A 19941-nucleotide genomic window follows, 5' to 3' on the forward strand; every position below is an offset into this window, starting at 1 on the left:
TTTTAGCCCTCGCCGCCAGCCGGACACTGTTCCCTGGGGTCACCCAGCGCCAGCAGGGTCAGCTGCCCTCAGGTGGCATCACCTGGATGGGCTGTGGGGTCCCCGCTGGATAAAATGCCCGAGTGTAGCTGATGCAAAAGGAAGAATCCATTGTCATGCCATCATTTACAGTAATCCTTCAGGCAACCAGGTTCAGGCTGAGCATGGCCTCTCAACGGACAGGCTCCAGCAAGACAGGGGAAGCCAGGAGCCGCCACGCTCCCCCAGTGCAGACAGCATTTTCATCCCAGTCAGTGCTTCCAGCATGGCTTCTCTGAGCGATTGCACATGAGGGCTTTGAAACGTACTTCGCAGAAAAACCCGTGCCAAGAAAATTCCTTCTCCTGGCTTTCTGCAGCAAGCAAACTCCGATAGGGATCGCCGAGAATAAAGTCACTTCATTTACAAACCAGAGAGCCAAATCTGATAGACATCAAAATTCGAGGTAAGTCAAGGAGCGATGGAGCACTGCCAGTTCCCCAAATGAATATTCATGGCAAATATTCACCCAGCTCCAAGCTGAAGAGAAACCGGCAGCAGAAAGGCTACCCCTGGGAAGAGGAAGGAGAGGGATCAGGCTTATTTCATCATTTTTATTGAGTGCAATTTTCTCTTTAGTACAATATTCTCTGAAAGTTACTGTTACAAACTCTGACAATTTCAACACAATCAACAAATTGGTGGAAGGCTGGGGAGGGGTGGGGGGAGGAGGGCAAAAAAAATTACAAGGGTTGAAATCTTTTACAGACATCTCACTGGTTATGTACAGGACAGGGTACGGCTGGCTGGCCCAGGGCACGCCGCGGCTCGGGGGGGACAGGGCTGCCGGGGCACTGTGGACACCTCCCGGATCAGCATCATCTCATGGTGGCAGGGAGGTGGGGGGAGCGGTCCCTGGGGACCGGTGTCAATCCCCTCTCTGGTGCTGCTGCCCGGCTGCAATGCTGGACTCAACGCCCCTGCAAGGCAAGAGGGAGGGAAACAAAAAGCGGGTGAGAATAAACACGTCCTGTGCTGGGAGATGGTGCACCTCCCCACAAACACAGGCTGCTCCTTCGCAGCTGGGACCCACCACAACCCGGCCGGTGAGTTCTGCACCCAGCGAAACCCAAAGACTTCTCACGACAGATACAGCCTCTCTAAAAAAAAAAACCCAAACCAAAACTAAAAACCAACCCACAAAAAGCAGCGATTAATTAATATGCTGTCAGAAAAGTGATGATTTCACTGAAAGCTCTCAATTTTTCCTCAGGGGAAAAAAAATAGAATGGAAGAGACGTGTTTCTTTGTGAAGCCGAGATGCTTCAGAGAGCAGAGGCTGAGACTTGACTTTGGGGGTGGGAGAGTTACCATGTCCCCCAGCAGTGAAGATGTTCCCCATGCCCCACCCTGCAATATGAGCATCCCCCCGGTCTAAAGCGAAAGCAAACTACCAGGCACCATGAAATCACTTTTTCCAATGTAACACAAAAAAATAGCCATTTTTCGCTGCTGCTGGGGGGGGAAGCCAGAAGCTCTCCGAACCAGAAGAGCAGCCCCAGGAGTGCCTCCTTCTCACCCTGCAACCAAGAAGTGCCGCGCAGCAGCAAAATCCCATTATTTAGCCATTTCATAGAGGCAAAGATGCTTTTAATATACAATTGCACCTTGGAAACATAAAGGTGCCACATTAAATAACAAAGCAATTGACCGCTGTGTCCCTTTGCTGGGCCACCAATAACTGGGGCTCACTGGTGTTAATTATTGCTGGGCGTCTCTCTGCCTCTCCAAATACACCATTGCTTTCAAAAAACAACTCCAGCTGTGTCTGACATTTCAGTCCTATTAAAATTCATCATTCTCCTGAATGAAAATAGTTTTTTTAGCAAACCCAGGTAGTAATGAAACTTTTATTTAGTAATTTAGTGTTTGGCAGAAAAAGGGGCATGGGAGAAAGAATAAGAGAAATTGAGATTATCTTAAAAACAAAAAAAAAAAAAGAAAAAAGAAAAAAGAGCTTCAACTGGGGGAAAAGATATCACTGTGCATTTCTTATGCACCGGGGTCCATTTTCAATGCCTCGCTTGGAGACTGGGTCTCACAGCTCCCATTAATGTTAATGGGAGCAGAACAGCTAAACGGCTGGAAAAAAAATCGACAACAGAAGTTCCAATAATGTTTTACAAAAGGCAGCAGATGCAGGGCACAGCAGACGACGCTGAACACGCTGCTGAGCCGGGCAGGTCCTCGGGGACCGGCATAAATCAAGGTGGTTGCACCCAGGTCGGTGGGGTGACGGTGATTTATATCAGCTGCGGGTTTGGCCACATTAAAGCTGAAGCCGAGCGATGGCTCCGGCCGCGGGCGCTGCTCCCGGCTCTGCCACCGCCTTCCCCCGTGGCCTTTCCCAGCTCATTCAGCCACAGCCACCCAACCCGCCCGGCTGCAGCGGGGCCAGGAAGGGTTTGGGGGTTTGCAATGCCCTGGGGAGCCTGCGCCTTCCCTGGCAGGGCGGCTGGTGGGGCAGCTCTGCCACGGCACCTGCAGCTCACCCCTTCGTCCTGGCAAAAATGATCTGGGAGCAGCTACCGATGATTTGGGCCGATCCCAAAGGATCGACTCCAAAGGACCTGAGGGACAGGTCATGAGCAGCTGGGGGAGGACAGGGAGGGGGCAGCACGGTCCAGCATCCCCCAGGTATGCAGCCACCGAATCACCCCCCACACTGCACACCCTCCTCCCTGTGCTTCAGCATGGGAGCCCCTGCAAAGCAGCGTGGCATGGAGGGCTTTGATCTCAGCCTGTAAGTGTTGGTGTCACACAAACAGCAATAAAAAGGCCACATTCCTGAGATGAGAAGGCATCCCATAAGGGAAGGTGTTATCAGCACCAGCGTGGCCGTAGGGGAGCAAACGGTGTGGTTGGGGTGCAGGCAGCGTGCTGGCCTTGGGGCGCTCTCCCCTTCCACTCCCATGGGAACGGGGCAGCCTGGGCAGAACCGCAAATACCCGAAGCGCTCAAAGGATGGATAGCACTGCAAACCCAGCTGCGTTCCCGAGCGCTGCCGTGGAAAAGGGGAGCAGCAGGTGGGAGCGGGAAAGGGATGGCGGCACGTGCAGAGCTGCCCCCAGCTCTGGGAGCGCCCCAAAGCCATCCCCGTATCACCAAAGGCTCCTGCACGGCCTCCCCGTGCGTGGCCCAGCCACTGCCCTCACCCAGCCCCTCTGCAAAGGGGAGTCACACCTCACCACCGCTCCCCTGGGACAGCGGGGCAGGGGTCTCCCAGGGCCCCGTCCCCATCCAGCACCACCACGGTCGGGACACAGCGCTGCTGCCTGGGCACTAACCCCAGCCTGAAGGCGGGAGGCTGAGCCCCCGACTGCCAGCAGCCTCTGGCTGTGGACCTTCCCCCCCCAAATATTTAGGCTGGGGAATCTGGAAGAAGTTCACCCAAAGTGTGGTGGGGAAAAATAAACAAACTGAAGTGGGCACACTTGGCAGCCACCTGTCCATGAAGCCCCCGCAAGGCCCCAGCCCACGTTTCTGACGCGAGGCTCACCTTGCTCCTTAGACAGCACTTGGCATGGTCTGCACCTCCCACTGTCAGCCCCGCTTGGTGCTAATTAGCATTGATAATTGCACTGATGGCAACCGTAATTTTCCTGCCCTCCCTCCCCTACCTTCACGCTAGGGTTCAATTGCCTAATGAGACCCCTGAGGATAATCATCAAGAGAGGAGCAGGTTCACCCGCACTGCAACGTCAGCTCCTGGGCACCATGTGGGGCTGGGAGAGCAGAGAAAGGAAAGCCACAGCTGGGGCTGGTGGACGGGGAAAGCTGCTGAGCCTTGTTTATTTGGGGACACAGAGAAAAGTTCACTCCAATTAATTTTTTTAAGTGGATAGGCATTAATCCCCTACACTTATCTAGAATTAACACAGCCTTAAGTAGATTTTTGCCTAATCCACTTCCACATCTGCCCCAAAAGGGCACATCTGTTTTGGGAACAAACGGAGTTCAGCTAATCCACTTAAAATTCAGGCGGCTGGTTTGTTCAGATTAACCTCCTCCAGCACCTCCCCTCCAGAGATGGGCCAGGAGCCCTCAGCGCCATCCTGCCTCTGCCACCAGCAGGGCCACCCCATCCACGGTCACCTCGCCCAGCAATGCAGCTGGCTACCCCGCCGCTTGCTGTCTGTGTGTCAGGGTCTGCCGGGACCCGGTGACACCCCTCAACCAGCCGCTGCAGCAGGGGACAGGCAGCCAAGGGCTTCACGGCGTTTTAAATGCCAGCGGCCAGAGGAAGGAGAGCAGAAGTAGCGGAGAAGCTCAGACACTGATGGGGAGGGAGCGGGCAGCTCCGCCTAGGCTGGAGGGATGCTCACGATGCTGTTCCATGGAGGACAGCCAGAGAAAGTGGATGGATGGCCCTGGGACACCGTCCCCAGAGCAGCTCTGACAATCCAGAAAGGCCCAGATGAAGGGCACCATGGTCACCATAGGCAGATGTGCTCTCCTCCCCAGCACCGATCTACTTCTTTGACATGAGCCAAGAGATGAGATTTAATGCCTTGGATACTTACAGTCCCCAAAGGCAGTGCCTGGTTCCCACCTCACATCCCCTTCCACCATAAAAAGCAGACGAGGCCCTCTCCTGACCAGAGCAGCCATGCCCGCTCTCCTTTCCATGCCCAATCCTGGGATAGCAACACAGCCCATCAGGGTCCAACGACATGGACACGAGCCAGGGGACCTCCCTGAGACACAGATGCAGAACCAAAGCCCAAGGGCATCAAAAATGGGAGAGCGCAACATGACAGCAGCTCTCACACCTCCCAGAGACAGGGTCTGGAGGAGGCTGAGCTCAGCTGGGACAGGCACAGCCATTCCCCCTGGGCAGGAGGGTTAGACTAGATGACCTTGACAGGTCCCTTCCAACCTAAACTAATCCTATAGAAAACATAAGCTAGAACAGGAGCAATGGAGAAACCACCGATGGGATGAAACAACTCGCTATGGGGGTCCCATCAGTGTGGACTTTGCTTCTCCTCTGTCATCGCTCAAGAAGTTTCTGGCTGTTCCAAAATTGAGAGGAGACTCACTGGGAAGTACCAGAGAAGGTCTCCTTCAGGCTCTTTGAAAATAATCTGGAAGGCACCCAAGCTGTAATTAGATCAGCATTCACCCTGGCAGGATCTTTCATAGAAGAGGCACCAAAGGAGATGATGACACAGGCATTAAATAACCCCCTGCAGCTCCCCATGCAGAGGGGACGTTACGGGAGCAGGAGACACACAGCACCTGGATGAGTGCACAGGCAGGATGTGAAACCCTGGCCCCAACCACCCGCATTTCCATCTGCACTTTAACAAGGACAGGTGGCCTTGGAGCGATGTTAATGCTTCCGAGAGCTTGAAAATCTGCCACAGGGTCTGTAAATCCATTCCTCATCTAAGAAACTGATTGATCCTTTCTTTTTTTTTTTTTTTTTTAAAGTCAAATTCAATGTTCAGGTGCAATGATTTGCAAGTGAACAGAGAGTGGCTCAAATGTATCGGCAGCTTTTATGGATCAAAGGCAAAAGCCTTAATTCAGACCCTAACGAAAGCAAATGTATCTATCCCCATCACAAAACAAAGGTGGTGGTGATGCAAAAATAAACCTTCATAGGTGATGCCCAATGACCTACTCTGGGCCATGGGCCAGCTGTGATGCTCGCCTGGCTCCCACAAGGATGTCCTCGGATGGCAGGCAGGGATGCAACAGCTTTATCGACAAGACCTCTGCAAACCAGCCCCAAAACAACCCTTCCCTCGCTCCGAATCAAACAGCGCGGAGCAGCACCCTCCACACCAGCTCATCGGGAAGACGCCATCACCCTGCAGAAGAGCAGAAAGCAGCAGAGGAGAGATCCCACAGGGCTCAGGCTTGTGTGCAGGGAGTTCCTGGAGCAGAGGGAGGAGAAGGGAAGGGGGACGGGCGGTCGACAGCCCTGTTTTCTCCTAGGGGAAGGAGCACTACAAGCACCAAAAGCTGACAGGCTCAGAAATAATGGTCTGTCGGTCTTATTTAAAAACCAGCTGCCTGCTGTTTTCATCGCAAGCCCTGCTCTGACTTGCAGCAACATTTAAAATTAAATATACATAAGTGCTTTCAAAGAACTGTTAATTCGAAGGTCATTAAATGGCGTAAAATACACTCCTTTTTTTTTTTCTAGAAAGAGGCACATAATAATGCTATTAATACGTTCTGCTCTTCCACATTCAAAAGCTCCCTCTCGCCTTGGATGTGCGAGTGGCTGAGTTCACCTTCGCTTGCAGTGGCACAGCATCTCATTTTAATTACTGCTATTGAGAGAGCTGCTGCTGCTGCTGCCTCCTCCATCGTGCATGGCACAGCCTGCCAGGGATGGGGCTGTATAAAAGACAGGGCAAAGCCCAGGGGGAAACAATGCAGCTGAATTGCCAAGGGGGATTTTGGTGGGGGGATGAGGGGAGCAACACAGCAGGGCTGGCACCGGAGGACGCAGAAGGGAGGGGGCAATGTGAGGCCAGCTGGCAACACCCAGTCCAGACGTGACCATCTCACCCATCAGTTCTCACACCAAGACCATGGCCCAAGCTTAGAGAAGCATTTCTGTAGCAAAAATCCCTTTTTTGATGTAATGCTACATGCAAAAAAGACAAAGCTGACAGAGACACACAAAAAAAAACCTAAAAAGGACACAAAAGGGCTGAGGTTTTTGCAGTTGCCATAGAAACGTAGAGAAGCTGACAACTGCAAAACGCTTCCCTGAAAGGATGGGATCAGGGTGAGCGTGAGGTGGGCTCACTCAGAGGTGACCTGGGTGAGCGGCCACATCTCCGTGCAGCGCAGAGATGGGATGCAGCCAGAGGAGCAAGGAGTCACAGCCGTGTTTCCACTAGCAGAGGTGGCCAGGGACCAGGATCCGTCCCAGTGGGGTCCACCAGCAAAGGGCACCTCCCAGAACTAGTACATGGCAGATGAACCCACCAGGACCCTGTATGATGGATGAAACCCAGCCTGGAGGAAAGGTCTGTGGGGTGCGTTCACTTTGATCAGAAATGCCTATTTCTTCTTTTTATTTCTGTGCAAATCAAAACTTGGGGGGGGGGGGGGGGGGAGTAAAAAAATTTTTGAGCTATCCCTTTCCCTTTGGGATTGAAGAAAGGAACTCCAACACCAACCATAGCACTGATCAGGCGTGAAACGGGAGCTTCCATTTTTAGACCACAGTTAGCGACTTCATTTTTCTTTTTTTTTCACTGGTTCTTTCCCACATTTGGCAGAGCCCCTCAGTGTTGGCAAAGCACCCAACGGATCCAAACCTGCATCACTCCTCAGTCCACAGAAACACAGCAGTAGCTGTAAGAGACAGCCTCCTGCCTCAGGTCCCACCGCTGCCTGCAGCTTCACACCCCATCTCTGCACAGGGCAAAGCCAGAGCATCTTGACCACTTCTCCATGACATCACTAATGCAGGAGACTTCTTAAATGACCTGGACAGTGCAGTCGCACAGCTATTGCCAAGGGCCCAGGAGTCTCCTGTTGATGCAGAGAAGCAAATATTGGCAGCCAGCCTTGACTTAATCAGCACCTCTTTGATGGTGCCCTGCACCTCCTACTCCAGCAAAAGCCTCCTCCTTGGCATCTGACAAAGGAAAAGAAGGGCCAGTCCAAAGACACACAACTCCGCTGTCATGGCCAGACAGGGATGACGCTGTCACTCCTGGACAGAAAAGTTTCCCAGTTTGCAAAACACCTTTTCCTTGAAAGAGCAAGCTCTAAAGAAGTAAAATGGTCTGTTAGAAGTGTTCTGAATTTTTTATGTTTGGCTTTTTTTTTCCCCAGAAAAAGCAAAAATCAAACATTACTGTTTTGCACTTTCCCCTTTGTTTTCCATCAGATAGAAAACTGACAGCTTTTGGTGAAATCTTCCCTTTGGGATGAAATGCCTTTTACTGAAAGGCAGGAGAGGAGGTGGCCCTCCCTCAGGTATCATCTTGACGGGGACCTCCTTGGCCAGCTCATCACCCAGGGGAGCTGTTTGCACCACCTTCAGTCTCCTTGTTCAGCCCTGAGCACCATCAGCCTGCTGCTGGGCTCTCGCATGACCCTGGAGGGGATGTCTCCAGGTCCCTGAGCCACTGCTGGTGGACTCACCCTGCTGACCCAGCACGAGGCAGAGATGCCACCTTTGTGGAGAGAACGGGTTAGAAGAAGTGGGATATGGAAATCACTTGCCACGCCACAGCACAGGAGGCATCAGATGTTGGCCAGCTGGGAAAAAGCATCAAGGTGGAAAGACCAACAGCCCTGGTACTGCCAATGGGCACTGGTGCGGCCACGTGTCACCTCTTGAGGGGACTTGCCACCCTGACCTCCTGCTGATCTCCCTATGGGTGAGATTCGGGTGGTGCACGAAACTTCTCTGGGGCTGAGAGTGGTCTGGAAGGCATCACCTCTAAGGATGATGGCATCAGCATCTTCACCCAGCCCACGGAGCATGGGAGAGACTGCATGAGGCTAGACCCGACACAGCCCTCAACTCACACCGCAGCCCCGTTTTTCCTTGCCTTCCAGCCAAAAAGAAGAGTGGGCGAGTGCTGGGCTGAGTTAGCCATCATCAGGGTGTAACGAGGGTTTGGAAGGCATCCCACAAGTTTTAAGAGGTCAGGGTGGACCCTCCCATTCCCTGCGCTGTGCAAACACCGTGCCACTCCGCCTCTCCCTGCTCCATCGGCAGCAGTCCTGGGGCCCAGATGTGTTTCCTTCCCACACCGACGCCTGCAGAGCAACTTTCTCCCCAGCCAGAAACCTGCCTGCAGCCACCCTCCCACGCACATGGGAGCAGCGGCACTTCGTCCACAGCTGTGTGGCAGCATGAGCAAGCTGAGGGCCAGGGAAGTGATGAGCATCATCCATCCCGGGAAACTGAACCAAGACGTAAAGGAGGACTCTGTATCTCCAAAAGCATCTGAGCACCTGGACAACATGGTTTATTCACTCATGGGTACCCATTCTGCTGGGTTGGATGGGCAAGACTGCTGAACACTTCATATTAAAGATTTTATGTTTAAAAAGGTGCCATTGCATCGTCCTTCCAGCCCCGGGTGCTGAGCAGAGAGGATGCTGAGCGGGGCTGCAGGACCAGCTGCCTCACAGGTGCTTGTGCGGCCAGGCGACACGCAGCAGGGGAGTCATAAAGGTGGAGTTTTGATATTTAGCCTGTGTCGCTCTCATTCGTTTCTTTAAATGCCTTTAGCTTCCTTCTAATAAAAAAGAAATCATAAAAAACCCCACAAAGGATCCTTCACTGCCGGCGAATATCAATGTGGTGAGGCGGCATATTAGTATGCACGGCACCCACTCCATCTGCATGTTGTATTCGGTGTGACAACATCCTGGAATACAGATTTGGGCCATGAGTATCCCAAGAGGTATTAGCGATCGTCTATCAGACAGGATGAGGAGCAGTCCCTGCTGTTGTAAACAAGGGGTGTTTTTCTCTGCCTCTTTCTCTGGGGAAAGTTCAGTGATTTGAAACAAGCTCATTCCTGCATCTTGTTACTTCCTCTTCTCCAGCAGAGCGGTGCGTCGTCTTCCTTAGACAATTCAAAGAAATAAAATTGGAGGTGTCAAGAACACCCCATCACCAGTCCTTCATCTACTGGTGGTGTCAACTGCCATCCTCCCAAAACAAGCACTGCTCCCCTGGCACACACGGGGGTCCCCCGAGCCAGAGAGCACCCCCAGGGCCCCAGCACGGGGGGCAATGCTCACACCCAGAACATGCGGACAGGCACTGGTAGCAGGCAGAGGAAGGGCTTGTTCCTTTGTGTTCGGTGGCAGCAAACAAATCTGGTGAGGCATCTCTGTGGCATAGATGGATGTAGGGCAATCCGATGGTGCAGATGGATGTGGAGCAATCCCATGGTGTGGATGGATGTGGAGCATCCCCACAGCACAGCTGGACTTGGGGCATCCCTGGGGCACCAGAAGATGTGGGACATCCCCGTGACAGGAATGGATGCAGGGCACCCCCATGGCGCAGGCAGATGTGGGGCATCCCCACGGTGGGGATGGATGCGTGAGGACGGAGAGTTTCTTGACACGTATGAGCCACCACACCACTAAATTACGGCAAGAACTGGCAGTCCTTGAGGCACGGCTGGGCAGCCCGCCCGCACCACCGCTCCCCCTGCCACATGGGTGCTGCCTGCTGCCAGCACGGTGCCTGCAAGAGCACGGTGATGGATCATTACAACTCACACACAATCATCTAAGTAAAAGCCTTATTAAGAGTTCATTCATTTGATAAACTCTCAGTGCGATCCACAGAGGGATGTTAGATTGCCCAGTCTTACAATATTCTGTGTAAACACTGACACGCGTCTAGTGATTTTAACTAGATCAATTTGCAAAGGAGACCAATGGTGAAACAAAAAACAAATAAACAAACAAATTAAACAGGGAAACAATCACTGGGAGAGGCTTTAAGAAAGCGAGCAGAAAAATACCGAGAAGGACGGACAGATGGACAGAAAGGCACACGAGACAAATGGACCTACCTCTGAAGCCATGAAACCTAAGTCTGTAAATCAATATCAAAATCCTCAGGTCCACAAGATGGGGGGAAAAAAGTTCTCCATAGCCATCTTCTGCGCATCGCCGAGGCTCTGGAGGCCTTAGCAGTCTGTTTCCCAGAGCATCTCTCCTCCTTCTCCAGCAGACACCAACCCAGTCACAACCAGGCGGCAGCTCCTCTGGTCCCGTCCTGTCCCTGCCGCGCTGGCCGGCCCTTGGCATCCTCTCATCCCCGCTTGCAGGAGGCTGAGCACTTGCTATGCCGCCGGGTGATTCCCTGCTACCTCCCGCTCCTGGGGGCTGCGGGTACAATCCCACGCCCCCACCCCGGGCTGGGAACCAGCCGGCTGCTGGCCACAGGGTCAGCGGTGATCTTCGGTTATGGACAAGCAGTGAGTCCACGGTAGGTTGACAACGTACACACGCGCACAAGCGCACACACACACGGGAACACCTCTTTCCGTTTTCCAGGATGGATTATTATTTTTTTTTAATCCTTTTTTTTCCTTTTTGCAAAAAAAATGCAAGCAAAAGAGAAAAAAAAAAACAAAACCAAAACCAAACCAAGGTTTTCTATTGAAGGTACATCTCTTCTTCAATATGAAGACATTAACTGGACTGAGTCGGAACCCCCATGCAGTGGTCAGCGAAGTCCTTTGGTAGTTGCCGGAGTGGCACCCGGGTAGGATGGCAGGGAGCTGCGGAGACGTCTGAGGACACTTCCACCCGGTTCATGAGCAGAGAGGGGAGCGAGGTGAGCAGGGAGGGCCAGGGCAGGGAGGGAGGGTGAAAGAAGAAAAGGAAGGTGGTTTGTCCGGACGGGATGCTCCATCTCATGCCTCTCCCTTCCCCAACAGCCCCTTCCTCCTTCTCAGTTTTGACCACTGCTCAGTGGTGGTGGGATTGGAGTCTGGTCTCTAGGGTTTGGGTTTGCTTCCCCAACACACATTGGTTTGTCTTCATTGTTTTTTGTGTTGGGTTTTTTTTTGTTTGTTTGTTTTTTTTTAAATATATGATTTGTACATATTTATATGTATTTATACGCTGTTCCCCATGACATTGGTAAGTGTGCTTCTGTTGGTGAGGAACGGAAGTCACCAGTTAGAGATGAGTCCCAGGAACATCCTTCGTCTGCGGTCACAGTCCCCGGGCAGCGGCAGCACCTCTCCAAATGCTCCCTGCAGCGCCCGTCAGTTCCTCCCCTCCCACATCTGCCCCTCCGCTGCATGCCCTCCCCGTCCCCTCCCCTTGAACAAGGGATGTCATGCCATCGAGGTCGGAGATTGACTCATCTGTACTCGCATGGACTGGACGCTGTTCAGGATCTTCTTCTGGTGCCCGGCCAAAGTCACCCCTATTCTCAGGAGGTCTCTGGAAAGCAGACAGATGGAGGAGTATCAATGGGCAGCTGAGGGCTTTACATCTGTTTTGCTGTCTTGAAGCGAGATGAGGGATGTAAGCTCAGCTGCTCCACACCTTCCAGCAGAGGAACAGCCACAGAGCCCAAGCTCAGCCCTGTGAGCATCACTGGGGGAGAGCTGGGACCCGGATCAGCGAGACACCCACACGCTAACCCCTGGATGGCAAACGCAGCCACCTCCAGACTCAGTTGCTTCTGCTGACCAGTGTGATGGATGCTCACACCCTTCCTTTGTGCCTTGAACTGACCTTCCCACCTCCCTGCAACCCCAACCCGTCCCAGGCAGCACCCAGCTTTTGGGCAGCCCTGGCACGGCACCCAACTCACTCGGACGTCATCTGGGCAACCAGCTGCAGGGAGGTGAAGCCAGCGGTCAGGAAGCTGTCCCGGTACTGGCTCATCTTCACAGCGCTCAGCCAGTCATCTACTGAGGTAAAGGCAGTGAAGTCGGGGATGGAGCGGTCGAGGAGGGGCTGAGAAGGCCTGCAACAGGACACACCGCTGGGGACAAGCCTCGCCGGTGCCAAGGGGCTGCCACACGTGAGCCCAGCTGGTGCACTGACGCACTCCCCCACCCACCCCTCCATGCCCCTGAGCTTCCCTCGGCACTGCCTTGCTCCCAGCACATGCCTGAGACATGGAAGGCCACAAGGAAGGCCCGTCCCATGGGAACACCGCTCTGCCAAGCAGCGCCTTGCAACCCCGCACATTGTAATCCAGCCGCGGGAGCCGCAGGGACGGAGGCACTGGCAGAGCAGACACTGAGCCTGTACCGTCACACGCCATAAAGAATCAATAGCAAAGAATTATTGCTGTTGCTTGACTGAAAACTACATGTTCTTTGTCTGACTGTCAGGCAGAGCAAAGACAGAACCCCACACCCCCCCCGGCACCTGGCAAATGATTTATGAATTCCTGTCCCTCCCCCGGCAGCATGAGCTGCTCACGGAGCCTTTCGCTGCGGCTTGGGATGCTGACACGAGAGCATCCTCCGCGTGCTGGGAGACTCACACAGCGGTGATGGTAGCCACAGTTTTGAGGCTCGCCGGATTGCGGATCATTTTATCGAGGGTGTTGACTATCTCGGTGAAGCGCGGTCGGGTGTTGCGGTCCTTCTGCCAGCAGTCCAGCATCAGCTGGTGCAGGGCGGCGGGACAGTCCATGGGCGGCGGGAGCCGGTAATCCTGCTCGATGGCATTGATGACCTGCAGGGGAGAAAGCAGCACGTGAGGACAAGGGACTCGGGGAGCTCGTGGAGGGAAAACCACGGCCACGGCAGGGGGTGAGCCCCCCCACTGCTCCTCTCTCCAAGCCGAGCTGCCTGTGTGGGCAGAGGTGCTGCAGGCAGCCCTGCCGCAGGCCGGGAAGGCAGCTGCCAGCCCATTTGATCATCAGCAAAGGGAGCAGGAGGAGATGCTCCCAGCTCTGTCGGAGCCGGGGCTCTCGGAGGTTAATCTCCACTCTGATGCTCTGCGCGCTGCAGTTCCTCCCGGCGGAGAGCTGCCACTCATTATCTCGGCAGATCGCATCGGAGTACAGCAGTCCAACTACCAAAGCTCTTTCCCCGCTTGTAAACCCTCTGAACATTTTCAAAGGCCCTGCAGCTTGTTGAAGTCCAATTACCAGCCCACTGGCTTTTCTTCCCAATTTCCCTCCTTGCATCCTCTCACTCGCCAGCCTGATTCATCTCCAAACTGAGCACTGCCGAGGCTCTGGGGAGGAGCAGACAGCCCTTCAGGCAGGGCTTTCTTTGGGGAACAGCCCCCCCCACCGCCCCAGAGCTGTGTGGATGACCCCTAGTGCTTACGTCTTGGTTGGACATGTCCCAGTAGGGCCTCTCCCCAAACGACATCACCTCCCACATGACGATGCCATAGCTCCAGACGTCGCTGGCCGAGGTGAACTTGCGGTAGGCGATGGCCTCCGGCGCCGTCCATCTGACCGGGATCTTCCCCCCCTAGGGAAAATGGGAGAGCAGCTGAGAAACGGCTCCCTTGGCAGAGGAGCCTGGACACCCGCGACCCAGGGCTGGAGCCATCCCACACAGCACTGGTCCCTGGGGACCCCGCTGAGGAGTGGGCAGGCAGTACCCGATGGGAAGAGGAGGCAGGAGCCAAAACCACCTCCACAAACGTATCTTGTACTGGACTGAGTCGGAACCCCCATGCAGTGGTCAGCGAAGTCCTTTGGTAGTTGCCGGAGTGGCACCCAGGTAGGATGGCAGGGAGCTGCGGAGACGTGTGTGTTTAGCTGCACAAAGGGCTTAGCTAAACAAAAGGGTTTACCCCACTCAGGTGGCACCTCCCCACTCTGGCTGCTCTGCAGGAGCCGGCACATGGGTGTCCTGTCCCCAGGTCCCTTCCCAGGGAGACATCAGGCGATAAGGACTATGTAGGACTGCCACTAGTGCTCATCTCAGGTAAGCAGCCACAGGTATCCCCATCCCTTGACCTTCAATGGAAACGAGGTCTAACCAAAGAGCATCCTCTAAGCATCACCTGGGCTTCCACAGCTGCTAGATGGTCCTTCCAGCTCCACTTTTGGAGTGGGATGCAAAAAGCAAAACACCTTTAAGCCCCAAAGGAGACTTGGAAAGCACTGGCATAGGAAAGTGCCTCTGGCAGAGAGCCTCACATTTCTCCCAGAAGCTCAAAATCAGGCTCAGCATCTCAAGCCATCCCATCAAGCCAGGGCAGGTCCCAGCTCCCAGGTGGCAAGACAGGAAGGGCTGGAGGCCATGCCAAGGGGACAGGGATGCTGCAGAGAGGCAGCATGCACAGAGGGACTGCTCCTTGGGCAAGCACCGCTGAAATAACAGCAAAAAAAGCCACGGGATGAAGGAAAACCACAGACATGCACGGTATTTACTTGGGGCAGAATTGCACTGTAAATCATTTAGCGCAATTGTTTTCCGTAGCTTTCCCAATGAAGCGTCAGATGCTCTTGAAGGATGAATGGCAAAAAACTTGATTTGAATAACTACAAATGAAGAAATTAACTGCTAGGTTGTTTTTCCTGCCTTTTCCCCAGAGCTAAAAACCTGCTGTGGGAGGCAGAGTGATGTAATCGCAGGCACAGCATCACTTCCCAGCTGCTGGGGAGATCTATTATGGCCTAAATTAAATAAAAACACAGATGAAATAATCTCTTTTATCTCTAAAGGTGGGAGAAAGGCTACTTCATGCCTCATCCCAGCAGCTACTGTTGGGGGTCTTTGAACAAAAAATAAATAACGGGTGTCTGCTCAAAGGCCAGTGCCTGCAGGACAGGGCTGGGCAGGGAGCGGGGCAGGTCTAGGGTGGGGGGAAATGTCCCATGAGCCGGGGGGCAAGAGCAAGGGGCTGCAGCTGGGCCAAACCCCAAAGTCAGCCTTAAAGGCATGTCCGTGGGTTTTGCATTTTGGAGGCTGGAGACAGCCCCAGTGCCTGGGCACAGCTCAGCAGCCCAAGAAACTGCTTCTGCAGGAGTCAGTGCAGCCTTGTGCTTGCACCCAGCGCATGATCTTTTAATTAATCGATGCAATGAGGCCAACGGGTTGCTCATCACCTTCTCCTCTGATCATCCTTACCACTACCAAGGGTCTTGCGAGCCCACTGGCATGAGGATGGCCATGGTGGGGAGCCAGGGGTCCCCTGGGGTGGCAGGGAGCGAGGGGAGAGCAGGCTGCCATTACCTACGAATGAGTTAATTAAGGACGAGAAGGGTGGCTGGGGAACAGCGGAGCTCCCATTAGGCTTGCCTCTTTAGTTAATGCCTGGAACAAGTTTCCAGCAGAGAAAGGCAGACCAGACCTAGAGCGCTGGGGGGAGTTAAAACACCATCGCTGTGCCGGCAGCAGATGCTGTGATCTCCCTGTCTCTCCAGGGACTCCTCTGTGCACCCGCCCTCCACGAAGGAGAGGGAAGAGGATTATCTGGAAACCACCGAGGGAAGAAAGGTGCTTGAGGGAGGAGAGAGGCAGAAAACTCATAAAAGGGAGGAAGAGAAAGGAGTAAAAAAAGGATGATGGGTGGGAACCACAGCCAGAGTCTCTGGGCCATGAGCCTATGTGGTGGGAACCCTCCTGAGATGCTCCCACCCATGGTAGAAGCTCCCGGCCATACGTCCAGCACCCTTCTCCCACATCTAGCTGGCAGCAGGGGATGCTGAGCAAGACAAAAACTTGTGAGAGGTACATACCAAGGAGCTGGTGTAGGTGGGGTCGGACGTATCGTCCTGCAAATAGCGTGAGAGGCCAAAGTCGGACACTTTGCACACCAGGTTGCTGTTGACCAGGATGTTCCTGGCAGCCAGATCTCGGTGCACGTAATTCATCTCTGCAAGGTACTTCATCCCAGCAGCAATTCCTCTGAGCATCCCCACCAGCTGGATCACTGTGAACTGCCCATCGTTTTGCTGTGATCAGAAAGAGCAGGCAACAGGGTGAGTGTTCAGACCCCACCATGGCACCAGAGCCGCTTACCCCCAACCCTGGGAGGATGCTGGACCTCCCCAGAGGACTACCCAGCTGCCCTGCCCTGCCGGCTTAAAGCAGAGGTATGCCAGCACCAGAACACACGTGTTTCGGGGGCGTACAGCACACTGCAACCAGCTCCCAAGCTACAGAAACAGGCTTGGATGCCAACATCTCATTCCCGAATCCCACAGCTGAACAGCAGCCCACAGGGCCCCAGATCATCTTACCCGCAGGAAAGAGTCCAAGGCCCCATTCTCCATGAACTCTGTGATGATCATGACCGGTCGGCTTTTGGTCACCACCCCTTCCAGCCGAATGATGTTGGGGTGGTCAAACTGCCCCATAATGCTGGCCTCGCTCAGGAAATCCCGGCGCTGCTTCTCGGAGTAGCCAGCTTTGAGCGTTTTGATGGCCACGTAGATCTCCCGCTTGCCGGGCAACTTCAGGCGTCCTTTATATACTTCTCCAAACTCCCCTGCAAGTGGAAAACCATCCACTACCACCTCCTCCTCCACATGAAACATTGCAAAGAGTAATGGTACCCTGAGCTGCTTCATCTCCATCCGGCTAAGAAATGTCAGCCAGTTAACCCTCCAACAACGTTCTCCTCTACAAATCTACCTGCCTGCCCTCTTTAGAAGGGGCAAAGTCTGCTACTGATGCCATGTTTAGGCTTGCAACCTTCTCCAAGGTGACAGAGCCCAGCACCTACAGAAGCAGAGGCTGGGGCCGCTCTTGCAAACCCCCGCAAGAAGGATTTGCTGAGCAAAAGCATCAACATTGAAGAACTAGCTCAAATAGAGGGTGCTGGCGTTCATGATCTCGGTTGCCTCTTTGCACATCCCTTATCTCGAAATGGAAAATAATTGGGCTGTTTTCATTGCTGCCCTCTGATTTAAAATACAGGGAAAGCATCCTCTCGTTTTCAGCAGGAGAGGTTTCCCTTCACCAAGGCAAAATTTGCCTGTGGAGGGATTACATTTAAGCCACATTTACAGCCACTTTGCCTTGATGAGCAGCAAAGGGCAGCTGATACATTGCTGAACTTGATCCCGACCGAACTAGCTCATTGCTTCTTTGCAGCTTCCCCCCGGCTTCTCACTTTCTCTTCTACCAGTATGACAGAGTTATTTAAAAATTGTAATAAAAGCAGGACAGATGACATACAGATACATGCATGCGTGTGTATATATACATATGGATGGAAATATGGCACAGACTAGAGAGATCTGGCTTTTTCTTGTTACCTCATGGAAAAGCCAAGTAGGAAATCCCAAGGGGCCCCACAGTCACGCAGCAAACATTCATGGAGCCTTTCACACCTCAGAGGAACTCCGAGAGCAGAAACCAACCTTTGTCCACCCTAACCCATCACAAACCCAGGAAAGCCTGATGTCTCAAGGCTTCCTTGAGGGTTTCCCATGTGCACCTGCAGAAAACTGCTCCAGGTGGGTGTCTGGCCACGCAGGAGTAGCAGAGAGGCAGGGAGGGATGGGCAGCAGGGCACGGTGAGACCCACCTGCTCCAATGACTTCTTCAATCTTCACAAAGGATACATCGATCTCCTTGGCGAACTCTCGGACTGCCTCATTGGGGTCCTCATAAGTGAAGGGGTCGATGTAGATCTTCATCCCTGGAGACCCTTGTTGCAGGAAATATGGGAGCAATGGCAAAAGGGAGGGAAACCAAGAACAGTTGTGCCATGGCTGAGAACTAGAGACCCCCATGTCCTGACACCCTCCGTGTGCCTGTTAAGATGGCTTCTATCGCTGTGCTCACCTGCACCACTTCCACAAACGCTTACCGTACTCTTTGATGCCCCTGCTCCACTCGACTCTACCCTGCATCCCCTCCTCTCCCTCTCTGCTCTCCACTCCTCCACCGTTATCCTTCCTCTTCCTCCTCCCCGGCAATGGGGAGCAGTTACAGACCTGAACTACAATTAGCTGGCTTTACAGCGGGGGCTTTACGAGCCTCCACGCGTTACTGAAGAAATATTTATTTACCCAAAAAGGCCTCTGATAGCTTTGTGGAGGCCACTAAATTGACAGAGTGCAGCAATTATAATCAGCAACCTGTATGGAGCCATAAAATATGGCTTGGCCGACCTCCATGACAAGTATGTGGTGCCTTGCACGGGGGCAACGTGTGGCAGCAGGATCCGGCCACGCTGCAGGGAGATGCAGCATGTGGGATCTTGCCCTTTTCAAATGGGGGGAAAAAACCAAAACGGGCGCCCAGATTCCCCAGATGGGGTTTGTGGACATTGTGTTTGGATGCCCTGGGTCTTGCAGAGCTGCCGGGTGGCGTGGCCACAGAGCAGAGCGTGGCCACTGCCATCCCCGGGGCTCAGTGGGGCACTGGTGTTATGGCACAGTTCCCAGAGGGGACCCAGAAGGAGCTGTGGCTCCTCTGTGGGGGTGCAGCCTCCCATGCCATTTCTCACCCAAAAAGGGGACCAGGAATGGCATAGCAGCCCCTCAAGGTCATCTCTAGAGACCAGGAAGGACACTACTGCCTGGTCCTCCTCCCCAGCTGCCCTTATGGTGATGAACAGCACCTGATCACACTGTTAAGGACCTCACCAAGGGCCACGATCCCATCACCCTGGTGCTTCCCAGAGCCCTCCGAGAGGCAACATGCAGACAAACGCATGGACCGCAGCATCGCCTCTGCACGGTTCTGCACTGGGAATATAAATCGGCTCCCAGCTGCTTTGCAATTTTGCCGGCAAGTAATTTGGGAGGAGGCATGAAAGCCTCGCAGGGGGGCACTGCCAGTGCAAAACAGCCACTGAGGGAGAACGGCTTGTGGGGCAGCTGGGACTCGGGAGGGACCAGGCAGGAGCATCTGCATCCCCCAAAGGGGTGCTGGGGGCAAAAGCTTTGCACCTTGGAGGCGGGCAGGGAAGGCTGCAATGAAGCCATCTGTGCATCTCCCAGTTCATAAATCCTTTTACGGCTCTGTCTCATACACTTTAACTGCCCCATAAATTTTTTTACAAGAGCAGCTGATGCTCCAGCCAGGATTACAAAGGGATTTACAGGATCGTAACCGAGACTGACTCACTGATCAAAATATTGAAGAAATAAAGAAGACAACAGTGCCAAAGTTTCCTGCCCACTGTCAACACAGGCTGGTTTTCAATCACCCTCTGATGTGCCCCAGGGTCTGCGTGCTGGCTCAGTAACCACCAGGTTCAGCTCCCTCCTAATCCTCATCCCACCCAAACCAAGCAGGATTAGGGCACCTAAACCCATTACCCATCTCGGCAAACCTCAGCCACTGGCTCACCCCCTTGCTGGCAAAAGCTGGACAAAATGCTGGGTCCCGAAGTGCCACATCAAGGGCAAGCCATGCTGAGCCTACCTGCAGAGAGAGCTTTGCGCTCTTCAAATCGCCCCGATACTCCTAGGAACTAGATTAGGCCATTTATCAC

The 19941-nt window shown here is 53.7% G+C and overlaps 1 protein-coding gene across 1 annotated transcript in view; it reads right to left on the reverse strand.

Moving 5' to 3' along the window:
* Positions 1 to 618: 618 nt before the first annotated feature.
* Positions 619 to 19941, reverse strand: part of EPHB1 (EPH receptor B1) — an 85528-nt gene continuing 66205 nt past the window's right edge. Inside the window, exons 10-17 of the mRNA XM_040613332.1 lie at positions 18022 to 18144; positions 16730 to 16977; positions 16226 to 16441; positions 13854 to 14003; positions 13058 to 13251; positions 12374 to 12529; positions 10611 to 11997; positions 619 to 998 (exon numbers count right to left, since the gene is read on the reverse strand). Of these exons, the coding sequence (XP_040469266.1) occupies positions 11889 to 11997; positions 12374 to 12529; positions 13058 to 13251; positions 13854 to 14003; positions 16226 to 16441; positions 16730 to 16977; positions 18022 to 18144 (1196 nt within the window). The 3' untranslated portion in view covers positions 619 to 998; positions 10611 to 11888. The remainder of the gene's footprint in view (positions 999 to 10610; positions 11998 to 12373; positions 12530 to 13057; positions 13252 to 13853; positions 14004 to 16225; positions 16442 to 16729; positions 16978 to 18021; positions 18145 to 19941) is intronic.

This window comes from Falco naumanni, chromosome 13 (genome assembly GCF_017639655.2).
Source record: "Falco naumanni isolate bFalNau1 chromosome 13, bFalNau1.pat, whole genome shotgun sequence".
Taxonomy (NCBI): domain Eukaryota; kingdom Metazoa; phylum Chordata; class Aves; order Falconiformes; family Falconidae; genus Falco; species Falco naumanni.